Source organism: Ahaetulla prasina, chromosome 3 (assembly GCF_028640845.1).
Source record: "Ahaetulla prasina isolate Xishuangbanna chromosome 3, ASM2864084v1, whole genome shotgun sequence".
NCBI classification, from domain to species: domain Eukaryota; kingdom Metazoa; phylum Chordata; class Lepidosauria; order Squamata; family Colubridae; genus Ahaetulla; species Ahaetulla prasina.
In genome coordinates, this window is record NC_080541.1 from 9,046,851 (window position 1) to 9,067,349 (window position 20,499).

Consider the following 20,499-nt stretch of genomic DNA (forward strand, 5'->3'; position numbering starts at 1 on the left):
ACATACTTTTCTAAATAGCTTTGCAATTTTCCCGATTAATTGGTTTCTTTGAATATAGATTCTGAAAAAGTTTCTAACCACTTCACATTTCTCTAATTTTATAACATCTTATACCTCTATCATCTATCAAAACTCCAATTTCTCTCTTCTCTCTTTTATCTTTCGCCATCTTTGCCAATAATTTAGAATTTCTATTACTAAATTCAAAAATTCCTATTTAAAATCTCAAATTTCTTTTACTAACTCTGTATCTTCTTCTATCATTTTATTTCTTAACATATTAAGCTCCTGAAGAATTTTTTTCTTTAGTAAGCAAAATTGATTTTCCAATTCTTTAATCTGATTTTATCTCTTTCCATTTTAATTTTATAATTTTTATATTTCCTACTTGATAATTTAATACTCTCCTCTAAACACCGCTTTCATCGCATCCCAAACAATTTCAAATTTAACCTCCCGTTATCATTTAATCTCCAACTTTCCTCCAATTTTTAAGTATCCATTTTTATCCTTTTCATTTTATACAATTTCTCGTCATATCTCCAATAGCTTCTTTTTCTCAAAATTAAAATCTAAGTCCACCATAACTTCTGCATGATCAGAATCTTTAAAATTCCCACATCTACCTTATCCACATTATTCAACAAATCTTTAGAAAGAAAAATATAATCAATTCTAGAATATGTATTATATATCTTAGAAAAAAGTGTATACTCTCTCAATTCCTTTAACCTCTCTCCACATCAACCACGCCGTTTGAAGCATCCACATATTTAAAATCCCCATTTTATTTGCTCCTCCACAGCGGGTGGGATTAGTACTGTCTATTTTATCTCTGATTAATTAAAATCCCCAGCCACAATTACTTTCCTACACTTTCATTCTCCAAAATTTTGTTATTTTTCAAGAAATTCTCTTTGTTTTCATTCGTAAATATAAATTAACAAGTGTCACTTTTTCCTCATTAAGATTTCCAACAATTATTACATATCTTCCATCTTCATCCAAAATTACCTTATGTTTTCAAAGTACACCCTATCTGATATCAGTGTTGCAACTCCTCTAGCTTTTGAAGTTCCAAATGCTTTTTCATCTATTTGCATACCTTTTATATACATTCTATTTGAATCTTCAGATTTCTGATGGGTTTCTTGTAAAAATAAAATGTCTGGTAAATCCCTTTTAATCTTAAGCTCCAATCTTCTTCTTTAATCTGATTCCCTGTACCCTTCACATTCCATGACATTATTTTATAACTCCCATTTAAAATATAAATTTTTAATCCTATCCCGCATCTTCCTTTCTGTGCCCCCACCACCGACATTAAACTACCATATAAACAACAATAAGAAAACAGAAAAACAAAACAAAACAAAACAATAAAGTACAAACAATCTTCTTCCCCACATCCTCATCGGTTTCGCCTCTATAAAGAGAATGGGGAGAGGGACGTGCCAATGCCGGGGCACTTCTTTCGGGCTGTCTATTTAAATTCATCACTCAAAAAAAGATAGCGATGACCGCATTCAGCTTCATATTTTCCAAGACTCTTATCTGCTTCTTCTCCTACTGTATCCTCACGACTCTTCTTCTGTTCAACCAACACAGGTGATATTTCTTTCCTCTTTAACCCTTTAGAGTCTTGTCCTCCAATAGCCCCTTTTTCTTCTTCTGAGAATTAAAATCTAAGTCCACCATAACTTCTGCATGATCAGAATCTTTAAAATTCCCACATCTACCTTATCCACATTATTCAACAAATCTTTAGAGAGAAAAATATAATCAATTCTAGAATATGTATTATATATCTTAGAAAAAAGTGTATACTCTCTCAATTCCTTTAACCTCTCTCCACATCAACCACGCTTGAAGCATCCACATATTTAAAATCCCCATTTTATTTGCTCCTCCACAGCGGGTGGGATTAGTACTGTCTATTTTATCTCTGATTAAATTAAAATCCCCAGCCACAATTACTTTCCCTACACTTTCATTCTCCAAAATTTTTGTTATTTTTTCAAGAAATTCTCTTTGTTTTTCATTCGGTAAATATAAATTAACAAGTGTCACTTTTTCCTCATTAAGATTTCCAACAATTATTACATATCTTCCATCTTCATCCAAAATTACCTTATGTTTTCAAAGTACACCCTATCTGATATCAGTGTTGCAACTCCTCTAGCTTTTGAAGTTCCAAATGCTTTTTCATATATTTGCATACCTTTTATATACATTCTATTTGAATCTTCAGATTTCTGATGGGTTTCTTGTAAAAATAAAATGTCTGGTAAATCCCTTTTAATCTTAAGCTCCAATCTTCTTCTTTTAATCTGATTCCCTGTACCCTTCACATTCCATGACATTATTTTTATAACTCCCATTTAAAATATAAATTTTTTAATCCTATCCCCGCATCTTCCTTTCTGTGCCCCCCACCACCCGACATTAAACTACCATATAAACAACAATAAGAAAACAGAAAAAAAACAAAAAACAAAACAAACAATAAAGTACAAACAATCTTCTTCCCCCACATCCTCATCGGTTTCGCCTCTATAAAGAGAATGGGGGAGAGGGGACGTGCCAATGCCCGGGGCACTTCTTTCGGGCTGTCTATTTAAATTCATCACTCAAAAAAAGATAGCGATGACCGCATTCAGCTTCATATTTTCCAAGACTCTTATCTGCTTCTTCTCCTACTGTATCCTCACGACTCTTCTTCTGTTCAACCAACACAGGTGATATTTCTTTCCTCTTTAACCCTTTGGAGTCTTGTCCTCCAATAGCCCCTTTTTCTTCTTCTGAGATTGATGTTTCCACGTATGTTCCACCCATCTGAAGCATTTGATCTTTTATCTCCATTAAATCCTCCATCTCAATCAGTCCAAGCTCCGTAAATATAATAATGCATCTATATCTGGGGTGATTGTACGCATCCTTCCTTTATAAAAAATTTCAATTGTTGTGGTGGCCTCAATTGTATTTAATTCCATTATCTCTCAAAACTTTTGTAATTGGTTTTAAAAAAAATCTCCATGCCCTTTCTTCTCTTGATATATCCGGGAAGACTTGAATAGTCTTCCCTTCAAACTTCAAAGCATCTCCCAACTCTCTTAACTTGGCCATAACTTCCAACTTATCACCAAGATTTGCGAACCTGACAAGCACATTCCTGTTAGAACCATTTTGCCTTCTATATCCAATTCTAAAAACGCTTGCCAGGTCTGCTATTGTGAACGTAAGTTGCGTATCCAAATCATTAATCCATTTCAAAACCCGCTGTTTCAATTTATCTTCCCTTTCTTCCGAGATTCCTCTAATAACAAAATTATATTTTCTCATCTCTTCTTCCAAAAGACAAATTCTCTTATCTTGCTGCTCATTTTTATAAAATATTTTGCCAATTTGCCGATCTACTTTTGCCTCATGCACATGCAGCTGCTCCATTTCATCTTTAATCATTGTCATTTCCTCTTTTTGTTTAGCAAAGTTATCATCCATATCTTGCTTTAAATTTTGCACTTCGGATGTCAGTTTAAATGTCAAATTATCTATACGCTCTGATAGTGCTGCTATTTTTTCCCCAATTTTATTTAAAGCTGCAGCAATTTGCTGCGTTTCTGAAAGTTGTTGAGTCATTTTGAAAAAAAAACAAAAACCAAAAAATTTCTCAAACTGGGATTCCAATTTTTCAAAGAGTCTTAGTGAAGATCAAAGGACAGCAGTCAAACCAATTTTACAGAGGGTCTTGATGAAGATCAAGGGACGACAATCTTTTAATTGAAGCGAAACGGCTTATTTGCACTCGTTAGTAGCTTATCAGTAACTTATGAGTCATATTCACTCCACAAAGAAACACAATTACCTCACAGCTTAATCAGCGCCATTTTTTCTCCACGTCGGCAGAGAGAAAAAACAAAAAACAAAAACAAACCAGCTTGAACTTCAAAACAAAGTCCTTTTTTTGTTTTCTGTAATATAAACAAGCTATTAATTTCCTCTCAAAAGAAAAATAATAAAAAAATTATCCACCTAATAAAATCTTCTTCAGCCAATCAGCCAGTCAGTCCAGCACAAAAGATCGATCTCTTCAATTAAAATTCTTCTCATTAGCAAATTCAGTCTTTGATATTCCTTAGCCTCAGCATTTAACACAGAACACGATAATTATAATAAGGAAAGCAAAAGACAGCAATTTATTCCAAACTCCTTGTGTCTGCCAGTTCGGTCATCCCACGCAGTAAAAACTCCTTAATTCAAGCAGTTTCAGATGACCTACCAGTTTTAAATTCAGTCTGCTGGGCTATTAACACTTCCACTTCATGATTTATTAACTTTCATCCATAACGGTGCATTCCAAACAGCATTAATCCTCATAAATCTTCATTATTAAGCCCTGTGAAGTGAAGGAAAGGTCCTTACCCCACCACGGTCATGGCCACGCCCCCCCAAGATCGTTCTTCTCAGAAGGTTCATGATTGTCTGATAATCGTCTTGGGTCATTCCAAGTCATTCCCATTCAAATTCTGGGAGCAAGCCCCCAAATAGCCATCTTGGATAGCATAATCAGCTATTTGTCAGTGAGTGAAGAAAAATCGCCAGCCGTTCAGGACACCATTTTGGGGAAGTCCCAACTTATTTTATTTTCAATTGGAAAGATACTAAGTTGGGGTCTCTGTGGGGTTTTTTCCCCATTTTTTTAAAATTAACTACTCTCTTTAGGAATAATGTCCTTCTGCTTGTAGAATAATTCTTTTGAAACTCTGTTGTGTTTGGAACACTTCACATCACTGATTGGTTTGCCAGATCACATTTTAACCGGAAGGCAATGTTTATTTTTTAAGTTATGGGTTCCTTTTAATTGATGTGGGACCATGTTATCAATCACTTTATATATTACCCCTGTTAGAAAATTTACGGACTACAAATTAAAGAACATTTTTCCAACAGTGACCACTGCATGATTGATTTTCGTCTCAATATACGTCCATACTTAAATCGTCATAACAACAGTACTCCCAACTACAACTTCAAAAAAGCCAATTACGACCTTATAAACAACGATCTTTCATTTCTGGACTGGCACAATCTGTTTGCAACCTGCATAATCGCTGAAGACCACTATAGAGTCTTCCTACTTGAAATCAATAGAGTCATTAAACTATATGTACCACAAATGACTACCATGACCAAGAAAAACAAACTACCCATATCAATAAAAAAGCTTCAATCAAAAAAAAATCCCTCTGGAAAAGAAACAAAAAAGGCTATGTTACAAATTTCAAAAACCGCTACAGAAACATATGCAACCAAATAAAAACTGAATGCACAAATTACCACACCAAACAAGAAGAGGACCTTCTGCACAAATTCAATCGTGCCTTTTATAATTTTGTCAACAATAAACTTAAAGACTCAAGATCCATCCCACCACTAAAAGATTCTAACAACAAAGAATGCAATGACGAAACAGTCAAAGCAAACCTCTTCAACATTTTCTTTGGCTCAGTTTTGTTAACTCCGATAACACATATCAGACATTCCACAAACGAACCAGCAATGACTATGATGATTTAACTCATATAGATTTCACAGAAGACAACGTTGGAAAAGCTCTTCACAACTTAAAACCATCGCTTTTATTGGACCCGATGGACTATTAACACTTCCACTTCATGATTTATTAACTTTCATCCATAACGGTGCATTCCAAATAGCATTAATTCTCATAAATCTTCATTATTAAGCCCTGTGAAGTGAAGGAAAGGTCCTTACCCCACCATGGTCATGGCCACGCCCAAGATCGCTCTTCTCAGAAGGTTCGTGATTGTCTGATAATCGTCTTGGGTCATTCCAAGTCATTCCCATTCAAATTCTGGGAGCAAGCCCCCAAATAGCCATCTTGGACAGCATAATCAGCTATTTGTCAGTGAGTGAAGAAAAATCGCCAGCTGTTCAGGACACCATTTTGGGGAAGTCCCAACTTATTTTATTTTCAGTTGGAAAGATACTAAGTTGGGGTCTTTGTGGGGTTTTTTGCCCCCATTTTTTTTAATTAACTACTCTCTTTTTTTAAATTAATTACTCTCTTTAGGAATAATGTCCTTCTGCTTGTAGAATAATTCTTTTGAAACTCTGTTGTGTTTGGAACACTTCACATCACTGATTGGTTTGCCAGATTACATTTTAATCGGAAGGCAATGTTTATTTTTTAAGTTATGGGTTCCTTTTAATTGATGTGGGACCATGTTATCAATCACTTTATATATTACCCCTGTTAGAAAATTTACGGACTACAAATTAAAGAACATTTTTCCAACAGTGACCACTGCATGATTGATTTTCGTCTCAATATACGTCCATACTTAAATCGTCATAACAACAGTACTCCCAACTACAACTTCAAAAAAGCCAATTACGACCTTATAAACAACGATCTTTCATTTCTGGACTGGCACAATCTGTTTGCAACCTGCATAATCGCTGAAGACCACTATAGAGTCTTCCTACTTGAAATCAATAGAGTCATTAAACTATATGTACCACAAATGACTACCATGACCAAGAAAAACAAACTACCCATATCAATAAAAAAGCTTCAATCAAAAAAAAATCCCTCTGGAAAAGAAACAAAAAAGGCTATGTTACAAATTTCAAAAACCGCTACAGAAACATATGCAACCAAATAAAAACTGAATGCACAAATTACCACATCAAGCAAGAAGAGAACCTTCTGCGCACAAATTCCAATCGTGCCTTTTATAATTTTGTCAACAATAAACTTAAAGACTCAAGATCCATCCCACCACTAAAAGATTCTAACAACAAAGAATGCAATGACGAAACAGTCAAAGCAAACCTCTTCAACATTTTCTTTGGCTCAGTTTTTGTTAACTCCGATAACACATATCAGACATTCCACAAACGAACCAGCAATGACTATGATGATTTAACTCATATAGACTTCACAGAAGACAACGTTGGAAAAGCCCTTCACAACTTAAAACCATCGCTTTTTATTGGACCCGATGGACTATGTGCATACTTGTTAAAAAAACTTTCCATTAATATAGCAGAACCCCTAAGTATTATCTTTGATAAAGCTTTCACTACCAGTTCTCTTCCCAAACTTTGGTCACTAGCCACAGTCATCCTTATCTTCAAAAAAGGAGACCCCAGCTTAGTCGAAAACTACAGACCAATCTCTCTTTGTTGCGTCACCTGCAAAGTCATGGAATCTATCATCAACCAATCTATTACCTCACACTTAGAAACTAACAACCTACTCTCCAACAAACAATTTGGTTTCAGGAAAAAATTATCATGTAACTTACAACTTCTTCACTGCAAAAACATATGGACTTCAAATCTCGATCAAGGCAAATCAATAGATGCAATCTACATAGACTTCTGCAAAGCTTTTGACTCAGTAGTACACGATAAACTTCTCCCAAAACTAACATCCTATGGCATCTCAGGACCCCTCCACAAATGGATATCTGCTTTTCTGTCTAACAGACAACAAGTGGTCAAAATTGGCAATGCTTTATCAAATCCTGTTCCTGTCAAGAGTGGCGTTCCTCAAGGCAGCGTCCTTGGACCAACACTCTTTATACTATACATTAATGATCTCTGTGACCACATCTCAAATAATTGTGTTCTCTTTGCTGATGATGTCAAACTTTTTAACACCACAGACAATACTTCTATCATTCAAAACGACCTTGATCATCAATCCGCTTGGTCTAAAAATTGGCAGCTCCAAATTTCAACCAGGAAATGCTCAGTCTTACATATAGGACAAAAGAACCCAAAAACTAAATACATACTAGATGGACATTACCTTACAGATGACCCCCATCCCATTAAAGACCTTGGAGTTTTCATGTCAAATGATCTAAGTGCCAAAGCCCACTACAACTACATAGCAAAAAAAGCTCTAAGAGTTGTAAACCTAATTTTGCATAGCTTCTTTTCCAAAAACACCACACTACTAACCAGAGCATATAAAACTTTTGCTAGACCAATTCTAGAATACAGCTCGCCTGTTTGGAACTCTCACCACATCTCTGACATCAATACAATTGAACGTGTCCAGAAATATTTTACAAGAAGAGTTCTCCATTCCTCTGAAAACAATAAAATACCCTATCCCACCAGACTTGAAATCCTAGGCTTAGAAAACTTGGAACTCCGTTGCCTTCGACAAGACCTAAGCTTAACTCACAGAATCATCTATTGTAATGTCCTTCCTGTTAAAGACTACTTCAGCTTTAATTGCAATAATACTAGAGCAACTAATAGATTTAAACTTAATGTCAACCGCTTTAATCTAGATTGCAGAAAATATGACTTCTGTAACAGAATCATCAGTGCTTGGAATACTTTACCTGACTCTGTGGTCTCTTCCCATAATCCTAAAAGTTTTATCCAAAAACTTTCTACTATTGACCTCACCCCATTCCTAAGAGGACCATAAGGGGCGTGCATAAGCGCACAAACGTGCCTACCGTTCCTGTCCTATTGTTTTTTTTTCTTTTCTTCTTCCTATATATATGCTTATACCTTATATTTACTCATGTATGTGTTTATATACTATATAATCTTTTGTATGATACCTACATATATTGTTGTGACAAAATAAAATAAATAAATAAATAAATTTATAATGCCAGCGTGTCATATATGTTCAATGAATGAGTGAACGAGTAAGTGAATTTTTCCATCAATCATCTTTTCTCTTTGAGTTGCTTTGCTTTTTCTTTGAAATTGTCCTGTCACTCTTTTACTCAACCTCAAAAACAGGAAGGAATAATTTCCCCCAGATGTGGTAATACTTTATCGCTGTGCTCTTTATCAGATAATAAACAATGATCAGCAAGATAGAACTCTCTTGGGCTTTAGAATAGAATAGAATTTTTATTGGCCAAGTGTGATTGGACACACAAGGAATTTGTCTTGGTGCATATGCTCTCAGTGTACATAAAAGAAAAGAAAAAAAAAAACTAGAACTGAGTGTGTGAAATAGCCTGTCTGATGTAGCAGTTAAAGGTACTGGCTGGAACCCAAGAGACTATGAGTTCTACTCCTCCTACCTTTGTCATAAATCCACTTGGATGATCTTGGCCAGCAACTTCTTCTCAGCCCCATGGGCAAATGACTTCCAAAAACCTTACCAAGAAAATTACATAAACTTGTCCAGGCTGTTTCTAGGAATCAAGACTGATTTTAAATCAACAAGATGAAGAAGAATCTGATGACTAATAGGACAGTTCTGTGGAAATCTTTACCTGGCTATTTTGCTTCAGCAAAGATTGCTTTTGGAAATTATGGGTGCACTGGAGGTTTTTAAAAAGAGACTGGACAACCACTTCTCTGGAATGGTATAAGGCGGCTCTCCTGCTTTAGCAGGGGGTAGGACTAGAAGACCTCCAAGGTCCCTTCCAACTCTGTTATTTTGCTAAAAGTGGACTGGGCCGAAAGAGAATGATTGTCTCACAGTCCCTTAGCCAGCTTTCATGCCTAAAATGGGACTACAACTCACTGCCGCCTGGTTTTTAGGCCAGCATCTTAATCTTTAAGCCAAACTGCTCTTGGATATATTTCAGATAATAGTGGTAAGAAAACAGAGTGAGCAATCTTTAGGAACAGAATTAAAGATGTGTGGACTTCAACTCCCACAATTCTCATTCTGGCAATAAAGTGAGAATTCAACATTTTCAAAATGCTGGCTGTGGCATTCTGAGGATTGAAGTCCACATATCTTAAATTTGCTGAGGTTGAGATACCCCTGTCTCCTTGAATGGTGATGAAGTGTTTGCAAATAAATTGCCAAACTCAGAGCTCAGACCAACAGCCCAGCTATCAAGGCACATTTTTTATGGTAAGGTAAGAACAAAATTCATAGCTACTTTCAAAGACATTATGTAAGGAATGCTCTATTCTTAGTATGGGAAAAGATGACAGCAAAAATTTGTATGAAAATACCAGGATGACTTTCAACAATGGAAGTATTTGTTCTCCCCAATCTGGTAAATCTGGAGAAAATTTTAACATATAAAGATATCTTAAACATGGAAGGGAAACTAAAAACTAAACAGGAATTACAGAAGCAGGGTTTTGATTTATCGCGGTAGCCACAAATGCAAATGCAAGTTAGATATGAGAAAGATGTTAAGACTGGTTTTTATAAAGAGCAAAAAGCATTTGATCAATACTGTTAGTGGTGGATGAAAAGTTAATTAAAAAATTATACAATTTTCTATTAAGCCTAATAATGGAAGATGAACCTCTGGTGGCTCAGCAGACTAAGTCTGTCTGTTATTAACACAGCTGCCTGCAATTACTGCAGGCTCGAGTCCCACCAGGCCCAAGGTTGACTCAGCCTTCCATCCTTTATAAGGTAGGTAAAATGAGGACCCAGATTGTTGGGGGCAATAAGTTGACTTTGTATATAATATACAAATGGATGAAGACTATTGCTTGACATAGTGTAAGCCGCCCTGAGTCTTCGGAGAAGGGCGGGATATAAATTCAAATAAAAAAACAAAACAAAACAAAAAAACAGGTAAAAGAGACAATGATATTTTTTTTTTTGGATATACCATAGAATTAGATAATTGGTAAAAGCTGTGGGAAAGAAACTATAAATTGACGATGGCAACTACATATAAGGAAAACTTGTACAAAATGTTTTATAGGTGGCACTTACCACCATCTAGATTAGCCCAAATATTTAAAAACATGTCCACTAAATGTTGAAAATGTAATCAAACATTGGGTACATATTATCACATGTGGTGAACATGTCCAAAAGCAAAAAATATTGGACAAAAGTGCAGATGTGGTTAGAAAACCTGTTAAGGCAGCATATAGATTATAAACCAGAATTATTTTTGCTAGACATATTACCAGAGAAATAATAAAGGGAATGTATATTTAATATTACATGTTTTAACAGCAGCAAGAATTGTATTTGCGCAACACTGGAAAAACGAGGAAACACCCACAGAAGAAGAAATAATTAAAAAAAATATTAGACTGTATAGAAATTGATAGACTAATACTGAAGATAAAAGAAAAAGAAGACACAGAATATTTTTGAACGGGATTTGTTTTATCAATGGTTGGATAATAGAGGTAGAAGCTAGGAGTTAATAGATTAAAAGAGTTGCAAGGGACCTGATAGGTCATCTAGTCCAACCCCTACTCAAGTAGGAAACCCTATACCATTTCTGACAAATGGCAGTCCAATCTTTTCTTGAAAGCCTCCAGTGATGAAGCTCCCACAACTTCCGAAGGCATTCTGCTCCATTGGTTGAATGTTCTCACTGTCAGAAAATTTCTCCTTATTTCCAGGTTGAATCTCTCCTTGTTCAGTTTCCATCCATTATTCCTTGTCTGGCCTTCAGGTGCTTTGGAAAACAGCTTGACCTCCTTCCTCCTCTCTGTGGCAGCCCCTTAAGTATTGGAAGACGGCTATCATGTCTCCCCGGGTCCTTCTCTTCAGTAGACTAGCCATGCCTTAATATTTTATATTAATGTTTAATATTGTTATGTAAACAAATTGACTCAGACAGTACACTGTTCACTAACCACTTATTGTACATAAAGAGAAAATATATAATAAATAAATAATAATAAAAAAACCAACAGTCCAACTACCAACCCTACCAACTACTAATAATATCCAAACATATTTCAATCACAATATATATACATATGTAGGAAAAGAGGACAGTTTATAGATATTACCACTTGAAATGTTTTCAGTCTGATATATTTCTGCTGGAATCATACAACTTTTTTCATTGAAATGTGATTTCATACGATCTTGTTGTATCACTTGTCTTCTTTCATTGTCTGCACAAATTGTGGATTCATGCACAAATTAATCACTATAGAGATCAGTTTCCATTAAATAAAAAACAAAATTATGGGCTTGCTTGGAAATAAATAATTGTATCTTATGAGTGGCAATGATGAAATTAAAGAGTTCAGATCTTGGAGCCTTCTGAAGTTTCCATTTGATCAGTACAATTTTCTTCCTCCTTGAAAACTTTCTGCAGCAAGTCTTTGATGTTTCTCTGAGTCTTACTCTTCTGTCTCCCCACCAGATAATAGATCAGAGGGTTAATGCTGCTGTTGATACAGGTGCATAAATAGCCATAATGCACAAGGTTGGGAGGTATATATTTGAAAACGTACAGGATAATATAAAAGGCATTGAGTGGAAAAGCCAAGACTAAGAAAAAGAAAAGAGTGAGCAAAATAGCTGTCAAAAGCTGCCTCCGCCTTTGGCTTTTGGATATGAAGCAGATTTTGCTAAATAAGATGACACTGGAGATGGTCATAAGTGGGAGACAGAGCACAGAGTTAACGATGAATTGATACATCAGAGTATAACTGTTTCCAAATCCATCAACCGCTATAATTGTGAAATGAATGGAAGAGAGGATGAAGGAAATGGTCCAGGTGACGGCACACACAGTAGTGAAGAGATGCGTCGGCCGGTGGCATCGATACCAAATTGGGAAAAGAACTGAAACACACCTGTCGATGCTGATGACGGTCAGGAGAAATTGCCCCGTACTGTACATTAACAGCAGGCCCGTTTGGAAGAGTTCATAGGGAAAGTCACAATACAGACGTGTAAAAAGCCAGTGGATTTCTATAATCAGCTCAAAGGTGAGGAATCCAAAGTCCGCCACCGAGAGGTTGATAATATAAATGGCAAAAGTATTCTTCTTAACGGAGGAGCCCAGCAGCCAAATCACGAGGCCGTTGCCCAACATTCCCAATACACAGAAAAGCATAGTGAAGATTGCAAAAATAAGCACTTCTTCATTTATGCCGGAATCATAACAGGTTCTGTTTTTGCCAGTGGATGTTGCATTGATTTGTGGTAATAAGACAGTGAGAGGAGAGGGAGATGCTATATCCATTCTGCTCCAGTCTTTTCTCTTCCTTCTATGTCAGCAGATACTCCTGTTGGGACAAAAGACAAAACAGTTGGCATTAGGCTTAGTGGCTAAAACTGCCTATTGCAAAGTAGTCTCTAGACTAGGAGTCCCATCCTCACAATTACCATGAAAGGATGCAGTTTGTACAGTTGAAATATGGGTGATGATCTGGACTTGCTTATCGGATTAAAAAAAGTGTTCTGTCAACATCTTGATTTATCAAGGCAATGATGGGTAGTGGAGGTCACCTTCCATCTATGTATCATCTAGATCCTGTTTGGTCTACTCATGAAATATGGAAGATTGTGTATTTAAATAAATACAAGTTACCACCAGGTATCCGTCAACTCCCTGATCTTCGGACCTTTCGACGCGAGCTGAAAACATTTTTGTTTCACCGTGCAGGACTGGCCTAGTGGGGTTTTAATAAGGGTTTTATTGGTTCAACCAACTCTAAATTTTACTTTTTTTTTTTTATTTACATTTATATCCCGCCCTTCTCCGAAGACTCAGGGCGGCTTACAGTCTGTAAGGCAATAGTCTCATTCTATTTGTATATTTACAAAGTCAACTTATTGCCCCCCCCCAACAATCTGGGTCCTCATTTTACCTACCTTATAAAGGATGGAAGGCTGAGTCAACCTTGGGCCGGGCTTGAACCTGCAGTAATTGCAGCCAGCTGTGTTTTAATAACAGGCTTCTTACAGCCTGAGCCACACCGCGGCCCTTTTAAACTGGTCTTAAAAATTATACTAACTGTCTTTACTTTGGCTGTAAACCGCCCTGAGTCCTTTGGGAGAAGGGCGGTATAGAAATTGAAACAATAAATAAATAAATAAATAAATAAATAAATAAATAAATAAATAAATAAATAAATAAATAAAAAAATAGTAAGCAACATGGATTAATGAATGGGAAAGGAGGAAGGGAGGGAATTTGGTTTCGTTAAACTAAAATAAAGGGACAGAATAAAAAGAAAATAAAGATGAAGATGCTCTAATCTTCTGGAGTTGGATGTATGAGATAGGACCAAAAATGAGTTTATTGTATTTTAATAATAAAAATGAATCATATACAGAATGTGTACATTAGCAGAAGCTCACTCAAAACATGTAAAAAAAAAATCATCATCATCATGGATTGCATGGGTTAAAAAGCAATCTCAGTCCGAATATGAAATTGATAGAATCTGAGGTGAGAAGAAGAAGAAATATCTGGTGGCTCAGCAGACTAAGTCTGTCTGTTATTAACACAGCTGCTTGCAATTACTGCAAGTTCAAGCCCCACCAGGCCCAAGGTTGACTCAGCCTTCCATCCTTTATAAGGTAGGTAAAATGAGGACCCAGATTGTTGGGGGCAATAAGTTGACTTTGTAATAAATATTCAAATAGGATGAAGACTATTGCTTGACATAGTGTAAGCCGCCCTGAGTCTCCGGAGAAGGGCGGGATATAAATGCAAATTAAAAAAAAAAAAAAGAAATGTCAGGAAATATTAGAGATAAACCTATACTCTCTCTCCATATTAGGAAACAAGGCAGCAATTTTGTAAAGGGTTTATCTCATCAATCTAATTATTCCATAAAGCACCTCTATTCAGTGGAAATATGGATGAACAGGTAATATTCAGGCTTCAATAACCGGCATCGCTAAAGAGCTAATACAAAGGGAAGATAGACAGATCAATACAAGCAAAAGCATTTAGTTATTTTGACACATTTTAATCAGAAGGTATTCAAAGTGGCTCCATCAAATTCTTTGGAGACAAAGCTGTATATGATAGATAGAAGAGAATTTAGTAACAATATATTTTTTTCTACGAATGTCTTACCTTCTCTTTGAAGACTATTAGGAAATCTCCTTCTAGATCAATGCAAGTCTTATTCTAAATGGCAAGATTTTTCTTCCTAATCTCAGTTCTGGTTTCAGAGGAGCTGTGACCACGCAATCATCTCTGACAATTCTACAGAATTGCTTTATATACGTTCAGGAGAGTTCATGCAAAAGCGACACACCCACCGCTGGAAGAGTTGGGTGCACAACTGCTAGGAAATAAGTATATATTTTTTTCGAAATCGCGCTTGCCAGAAAATGAGGAACTTTTGATAGCAAACTCTGAAGGCATGATTATGAGGATGACTGTGCTAAGACAGGAAAGAGTAAATATATTGTGTCCACTAGCTGAACGCTGTTAAATGTATTGCAACAATAATAGTGGCTTCGTTACGAAATTTGTAAAATTTTACGTATCTATTTCAACCAATTTGACCTCATCTATCTACTGCAGTAGTGGGTTTCAATTTTGATTGCTACTGGTTAGCTCGCAGGTGCTGCGCAAAGACATCCGGGCGGGTGGGCGGAGCCTACCACCGCTGCTACCAGTTTGCCCGAACCGGGATGAACCAGTAGCAACCCACCACTGATCTACTGTATATAAAAAAGTGTAGTTACAGGGACACGGTGGCTCAGGGGCTAGGACGTTGAGGCTTGTCGATTGAAAGGTCGGCAGCTCGGCGGTTTGAATCCCTAGTGCTGCCGTGTAACGGGGTGAGCTCCCGTTACTTGTCCCAGCTTCTGCCAACCTAGCAGTTTCAAAAGCATGTAAAAATGCAAGTAGAAAAAATAGGGACCACCTTTGGTGGGAAGGTAACAGCGTTCTGTGCGCCTTTGGCATTGAGTCATGCCGGCCACATGACCACAGAGACGTCTTCGGACAGCGCTGGCTCTTTGGTTTTGAAACGGAGATGAGCACCGCCCCCTAGAGTCGGGAATGACTAGCACGTATGTGTGAGGGGAATCTTTACCTTTACTTTTACCTTAGTTAACAGGTGAACCAAAAGCAGCATTAAACTTCAAAGTCCTCTGTTAACAATCTATTAATGTATTTAACTTGTAGAAGGTCTACAACAGCTACCACAAATCATTGCAATCGTTCTCTCTGGTCTATCCAGAGACGTTTTGTCCAGGGTCAAATATCCTCATTTGATTCTTAAAAATGAAACTTTTCCTTAAGGTTTTAATTGGGATCTCATCTTTTCCAACAATTGCTCATTCTTAAGAATCATAAGCCTCTGTTGTAAAAAATCTCTGCAGGACCCATTGTCTTGAACGTCTCCCTTGTAAGAAAATTGTTTTCTGGTTAAAAAATAATAAGCCCATTCTTCAAAGTCCATCCCTCTAAGTTTTGTGTATTCGTTCCCCTTTCAGCCTTCTCCCCTTTCATCATTCATTCCCCTTTCATGCCTGGAATTCTCCGATCAGGCTCTTTTTTTCACATCTGGCAGCAACTGACCACATCCCAGTCCATCCAACTACATGTCTGTCCCAACTTCTGTCATCTACACTAATCCTTGGGTTGATTCCAAACTGTTGCTGACCCATCAAACATTTTATTAAAATTTTCCCAAAGGGCTTTATCTCTTTTTGTAAGCATTGTAAATCTCTCTCTCTCACTCCTTCCTTCTTTCCCCCCCTCTCTCATACTCCCCCTCTCTCTCATTCTCTCTCTCTCCCTCTCCCCCTCTCCCTCTCCCTCTCTCTCTCTCTTTCTCTCTCTCTCCTCTCTCTCATTCTCTCTCTCCCCTCCCTCCTCTCTCCATCTCCCCCCTCTCCCTCTCTCTCTCTCATTATCTCTCTCCCTCTCCCTCTCTCTCTCTCATTCTCTCTCTCCGTCTCGGTCTCATTCTCTCTCTCTGCCTCTCTCTGCCTCTCATTCTTTCTCTCTCTCTCTCCTTCTCTCTCCCTATTATTATTATTATTATTATTATTATTATTATTATTATTATTATTAATTTATTTATTTATTTATTAAATTTTTATACCGCCCTTCTTCCGAAGGACTCAGGGCGGTGTACAGCCAGAAATAAAATACAAGATATGTACAGTTAAAAACGAATTAAAACATAGCAAAATTACAAAAACGGCTGATAATTAAAATTAAAATTTAAAATATTTAAAATATTAATAAAACCCCAATTTAAAATCAAACTATTATGCCAGTCCTGCTTGAATAAATAAGTATGTTTTTAGCTCACGACGGAAGGTCCGAAGATCAGGCATTTGACGTAGGCCAGGGGGGAGTTCATTCCAGAGCGTCGATGCTCCCACAGAGAAGGCCCTACTCCTGGGGGCCGCCAGCCAACATTGTTTGGCGGACGGCACCCTGAGGAAACCCTCTCTATGAGAGCGTACGGGTCGGTGGGAGGCATAGGGTAACAGCAGGCGCTCTCTCCCTCTCCCTCTCTCTCTCTCTCTCTCTCTCCCCCCTACCATATCTAGGTATGGTATGGTATGTTATTTGAATTGTATAGTATTCAGTATAGTATTTTAATTCTATTCTGTTCTGTTCTGTGCTGTGCTGTGCTGTGCTATTGTATTGTACTGTATTGTATTGTATTGTATTGTATTGTATTGTATTGTATTATACTATACTATACTATACTATACTATACTATACTATACTATACTATACTATACTATACTATACTATACTATACTATACTATACTATACTATACTATACTATACTATACTATACTATACTATACTATACTATACTATACTATACTATACTGTACTGGTAGTCCTCAACTTAGCATCTGAATTTTGATCACATGTTCACGGGGATGCGGCAAAGGTCATAACTGTGAAAAACAGTGTCACTAAGAAAAATGACTTAGGACTGTTTTTCACAGTTATGACCTTTGCCGCATCCCCGTGAACATGTGATCAAAATTCAGATGCTTAGCAACTGGTTCATATTTATGACCATTGCTGTGTCCCAAGGTCATGTGATCCCCTTTTGTGACCTTCTCACAAGCAACGGGGAAGCCAGATTCACTTAACAACCCGTGTGACTAACTTAACAACTGCAGTGATTCACTTAACAACTGAGGTAAGAAAGGTCGTAAAATGGGGCAAAAGTCACTTAACAAATGTCTCACTTAGCGACAGAAATTCTGGACTCAATTGTGGTTGTAGGTCGAGGACTACCCGTAGTAATAATACACAACGTAGCTATTAGCACCTTTGTTATTACACCTAAGTGTCAAGCGCTTACATTTCCATTTAAGCCCAGATAAATATAAATATATACATACTGTACGGCTACAGTATGTATTAATCAACAAGACTGGAGAGTTCATATGAGTTCTTTCAGTGTACTTCCCCCTGTATTATATTCTTATGTTGGAGATGGTTACTACGGAGATACTCCAGAGAGATAACACAGAGGAAACCACAGAGATCGCAATCTCTGCCTATAGTCAGAGATAAGAATGAAAAACATCTACGGTTCAGGATGTCTGCCAAAAGGAGTTTCAGAGATTGAACAGGCTTGTGCCGCAGTTCTGGTAAACTTCAGCCTTATTAGAAAGAAAACTTTCACCAGGATTGGGATATGCTCTTATTAGAGAATTCTGCAAGAGTGATTCAACACATCCATGTTTGTGTTTGAAGCTGGTTTGCAAAAGTGAGGGAAGAGACTGTGTTATTTTACTTGCATTCTGCTTTCTTTGCCTTTGCTACAACTGATAAAGTGGGATTTAAGTGATCAAACTGATTGGTCAATTCATCCACCAATCCTATCATCTTTTTTTCATCCCATACATATTTAACTCTGAGTCATTAAACCTTTGGAAACTTTAGCCAGCACACATACTCAAAGCTGTTCTTTCCTTATTCCATATAAATTGTATGCTATTGTGTTCCACCATCTCCACAACCCCCATCTCAGACACACCAACAACAGCCAAGCCTCCTACAACTGACCCCATTTCATTGGGTTCACAACCCCTAGTGATCACAGAAAAGGAAGTGCAGGACCTATTTCACAGACAAAAGCCAGGAAAAGCTCCAGGCCCAGACAAGATAACTCCTTCTTGCTTAAAAGTCTGTGCTGACTAATTGGCCCCCATCTTCACCCATATTTTCATAAATCACTAGAGATGTGTTATGTTCCTTCTTGCTTCAAACGCTCTACCATCATCCCAGTGCCGAAGAAGCCCACCATCAAGGAACTGAATGACTACAGACCAGTTGCTTTAACATCTGTAGTCATGAAAACCTTTGAAAGGCTAGTGCTTTCCTACCTGAAAACCATCACGGATCTGCTGTTAGACCCCTTGCAATTTGCATACCGAGCAAATAGATCAACAGATGATGCTGTTAATATGGCTCTGCACTACATCCTACAACATCTTGAGTCTCCAAAGACCTATGCAAGGGTCCTTTTTGTAGACTTTAGTTCAGCATTCAATACCATCATTCCAGACATTCTTCTAACTAAGCTAAACCAGCTACAGGTACCGGAACAGACTTGTAAGTGGATCACAAGCTTCCTAACAAACAGGAAGCAGCAGGTGAAGCTAAGCAAGATCACATCAAATACCTGTACAATTAGCACAGGGGCCCCCCAAGGCTGTGTGCTCTCCCCACTTCTCTTCTCTCTGTATACCAATGACTGCATCTCCAATGATCCATCTGTTAAGCTACTGAAGTTCGCAGATGACACAACAGTGATTGGTCTCATTCGAGACAATGACGAATCCGCATATAGACGAGAGGTCGAACGACTAGCCTTGTGGTGCAACCAAAACAATCTGGAACTGAACACACTCAAAACCGTAGAAATGGTGGTAGACTTTAGGAGAACCCTTCCATACTTCCACCTCTCACAATACTTGACAACACAGTATCAACAGTAGAAACCTTCAAATTTCTGGGTTCTATCATATTGCAAGATCTCAAATGGACAGCTAACATCAAAACATCATTAAAAGGACAACAAAGAATGTTCTTTCTGCGCCAACTCCGTAAGCTCAAACTGCCCAAGGAGCTGCTGATCCAATTCTACAGAGGAATTATTGAGTCTGTCATTTGCACCTCTATAACTGTCTGGTTCGGTTCTGCAACCCAACAAGAAAAACACAGACTTCAGAGGATAATTAGAACTGCAGAAAAAATAATTGCTACCAACCTGCCTTCCATTGAGGACCTGTATACTGCACGAATCAAGAAGAGGGCCGTGAAAATATTTGCAGATCCCTCGCATCCTGGACATAAACTGTTTCAACTCCTACCCTCAAAACGACGCTATAGAGCACTGCACACCAGAACAACTAGACACAAGAACAGTTTTTTTCCCGAAGGCCATCACTCTGCTAAACAAATAATTCCCTCAACACTGTCAGACTATTTACTGAATCTATACTACTATTAATCGTTTCATAGTTCCCATCACCAATCTCTTTCCACTTATGACTGTATGACTATAACTTGTTGCTGGCAATCCTTATGATTTATATTGATATATTGACCATCAATTGTGTTTTAAATGTTGTACCTTGATGAACGTATCTTTTCTTTTATGTACACTGAGAGCATATGCACCAAGACAAATTCCTTGTGTGTCCAATCACGCTTGACCAATAAAATTCTATTCTATTCTATTCTATGTCAATTTGTCATGTAATTCAGGATCAAAATATAACCACTTAGCTATTAAAAATGAAATAGGCCTAGTGGATTTCAAAGCAGAAA

General features: G+C 37.2%; 1 protein-coding gene across 1 annotated transcript; it reads right to left on the reverse strand.

Moving 5' to 3' along the window:
- Positions 1-11,353: 11,353 nt before the first annotated feature.
- Positions 11,354-14,895, reverse strand: LOC131195663 (mas-related G-protein coupled receptor member H-like). Its single transcript, XM_058177759.1, has 2 exons — positions 14,793-14,895; positions 11,354-12,987 (listed from the first exon to the last, which is right to left on the reverse strand). Exon 2 carries the CDS (start codon positions 12,942-12,944, stop codon positions 11,997-11,999), a length of 948 nt encoding a protein of 315 aa, XP_058033742.1. The 5' UTR covers positions 12,945-12,987; positions 14,793-14,895; the 3' UTR covers positions 11,354-11,996.
- Positions 14,896-20,499: the final 5,604 nt, after the last annotated feature.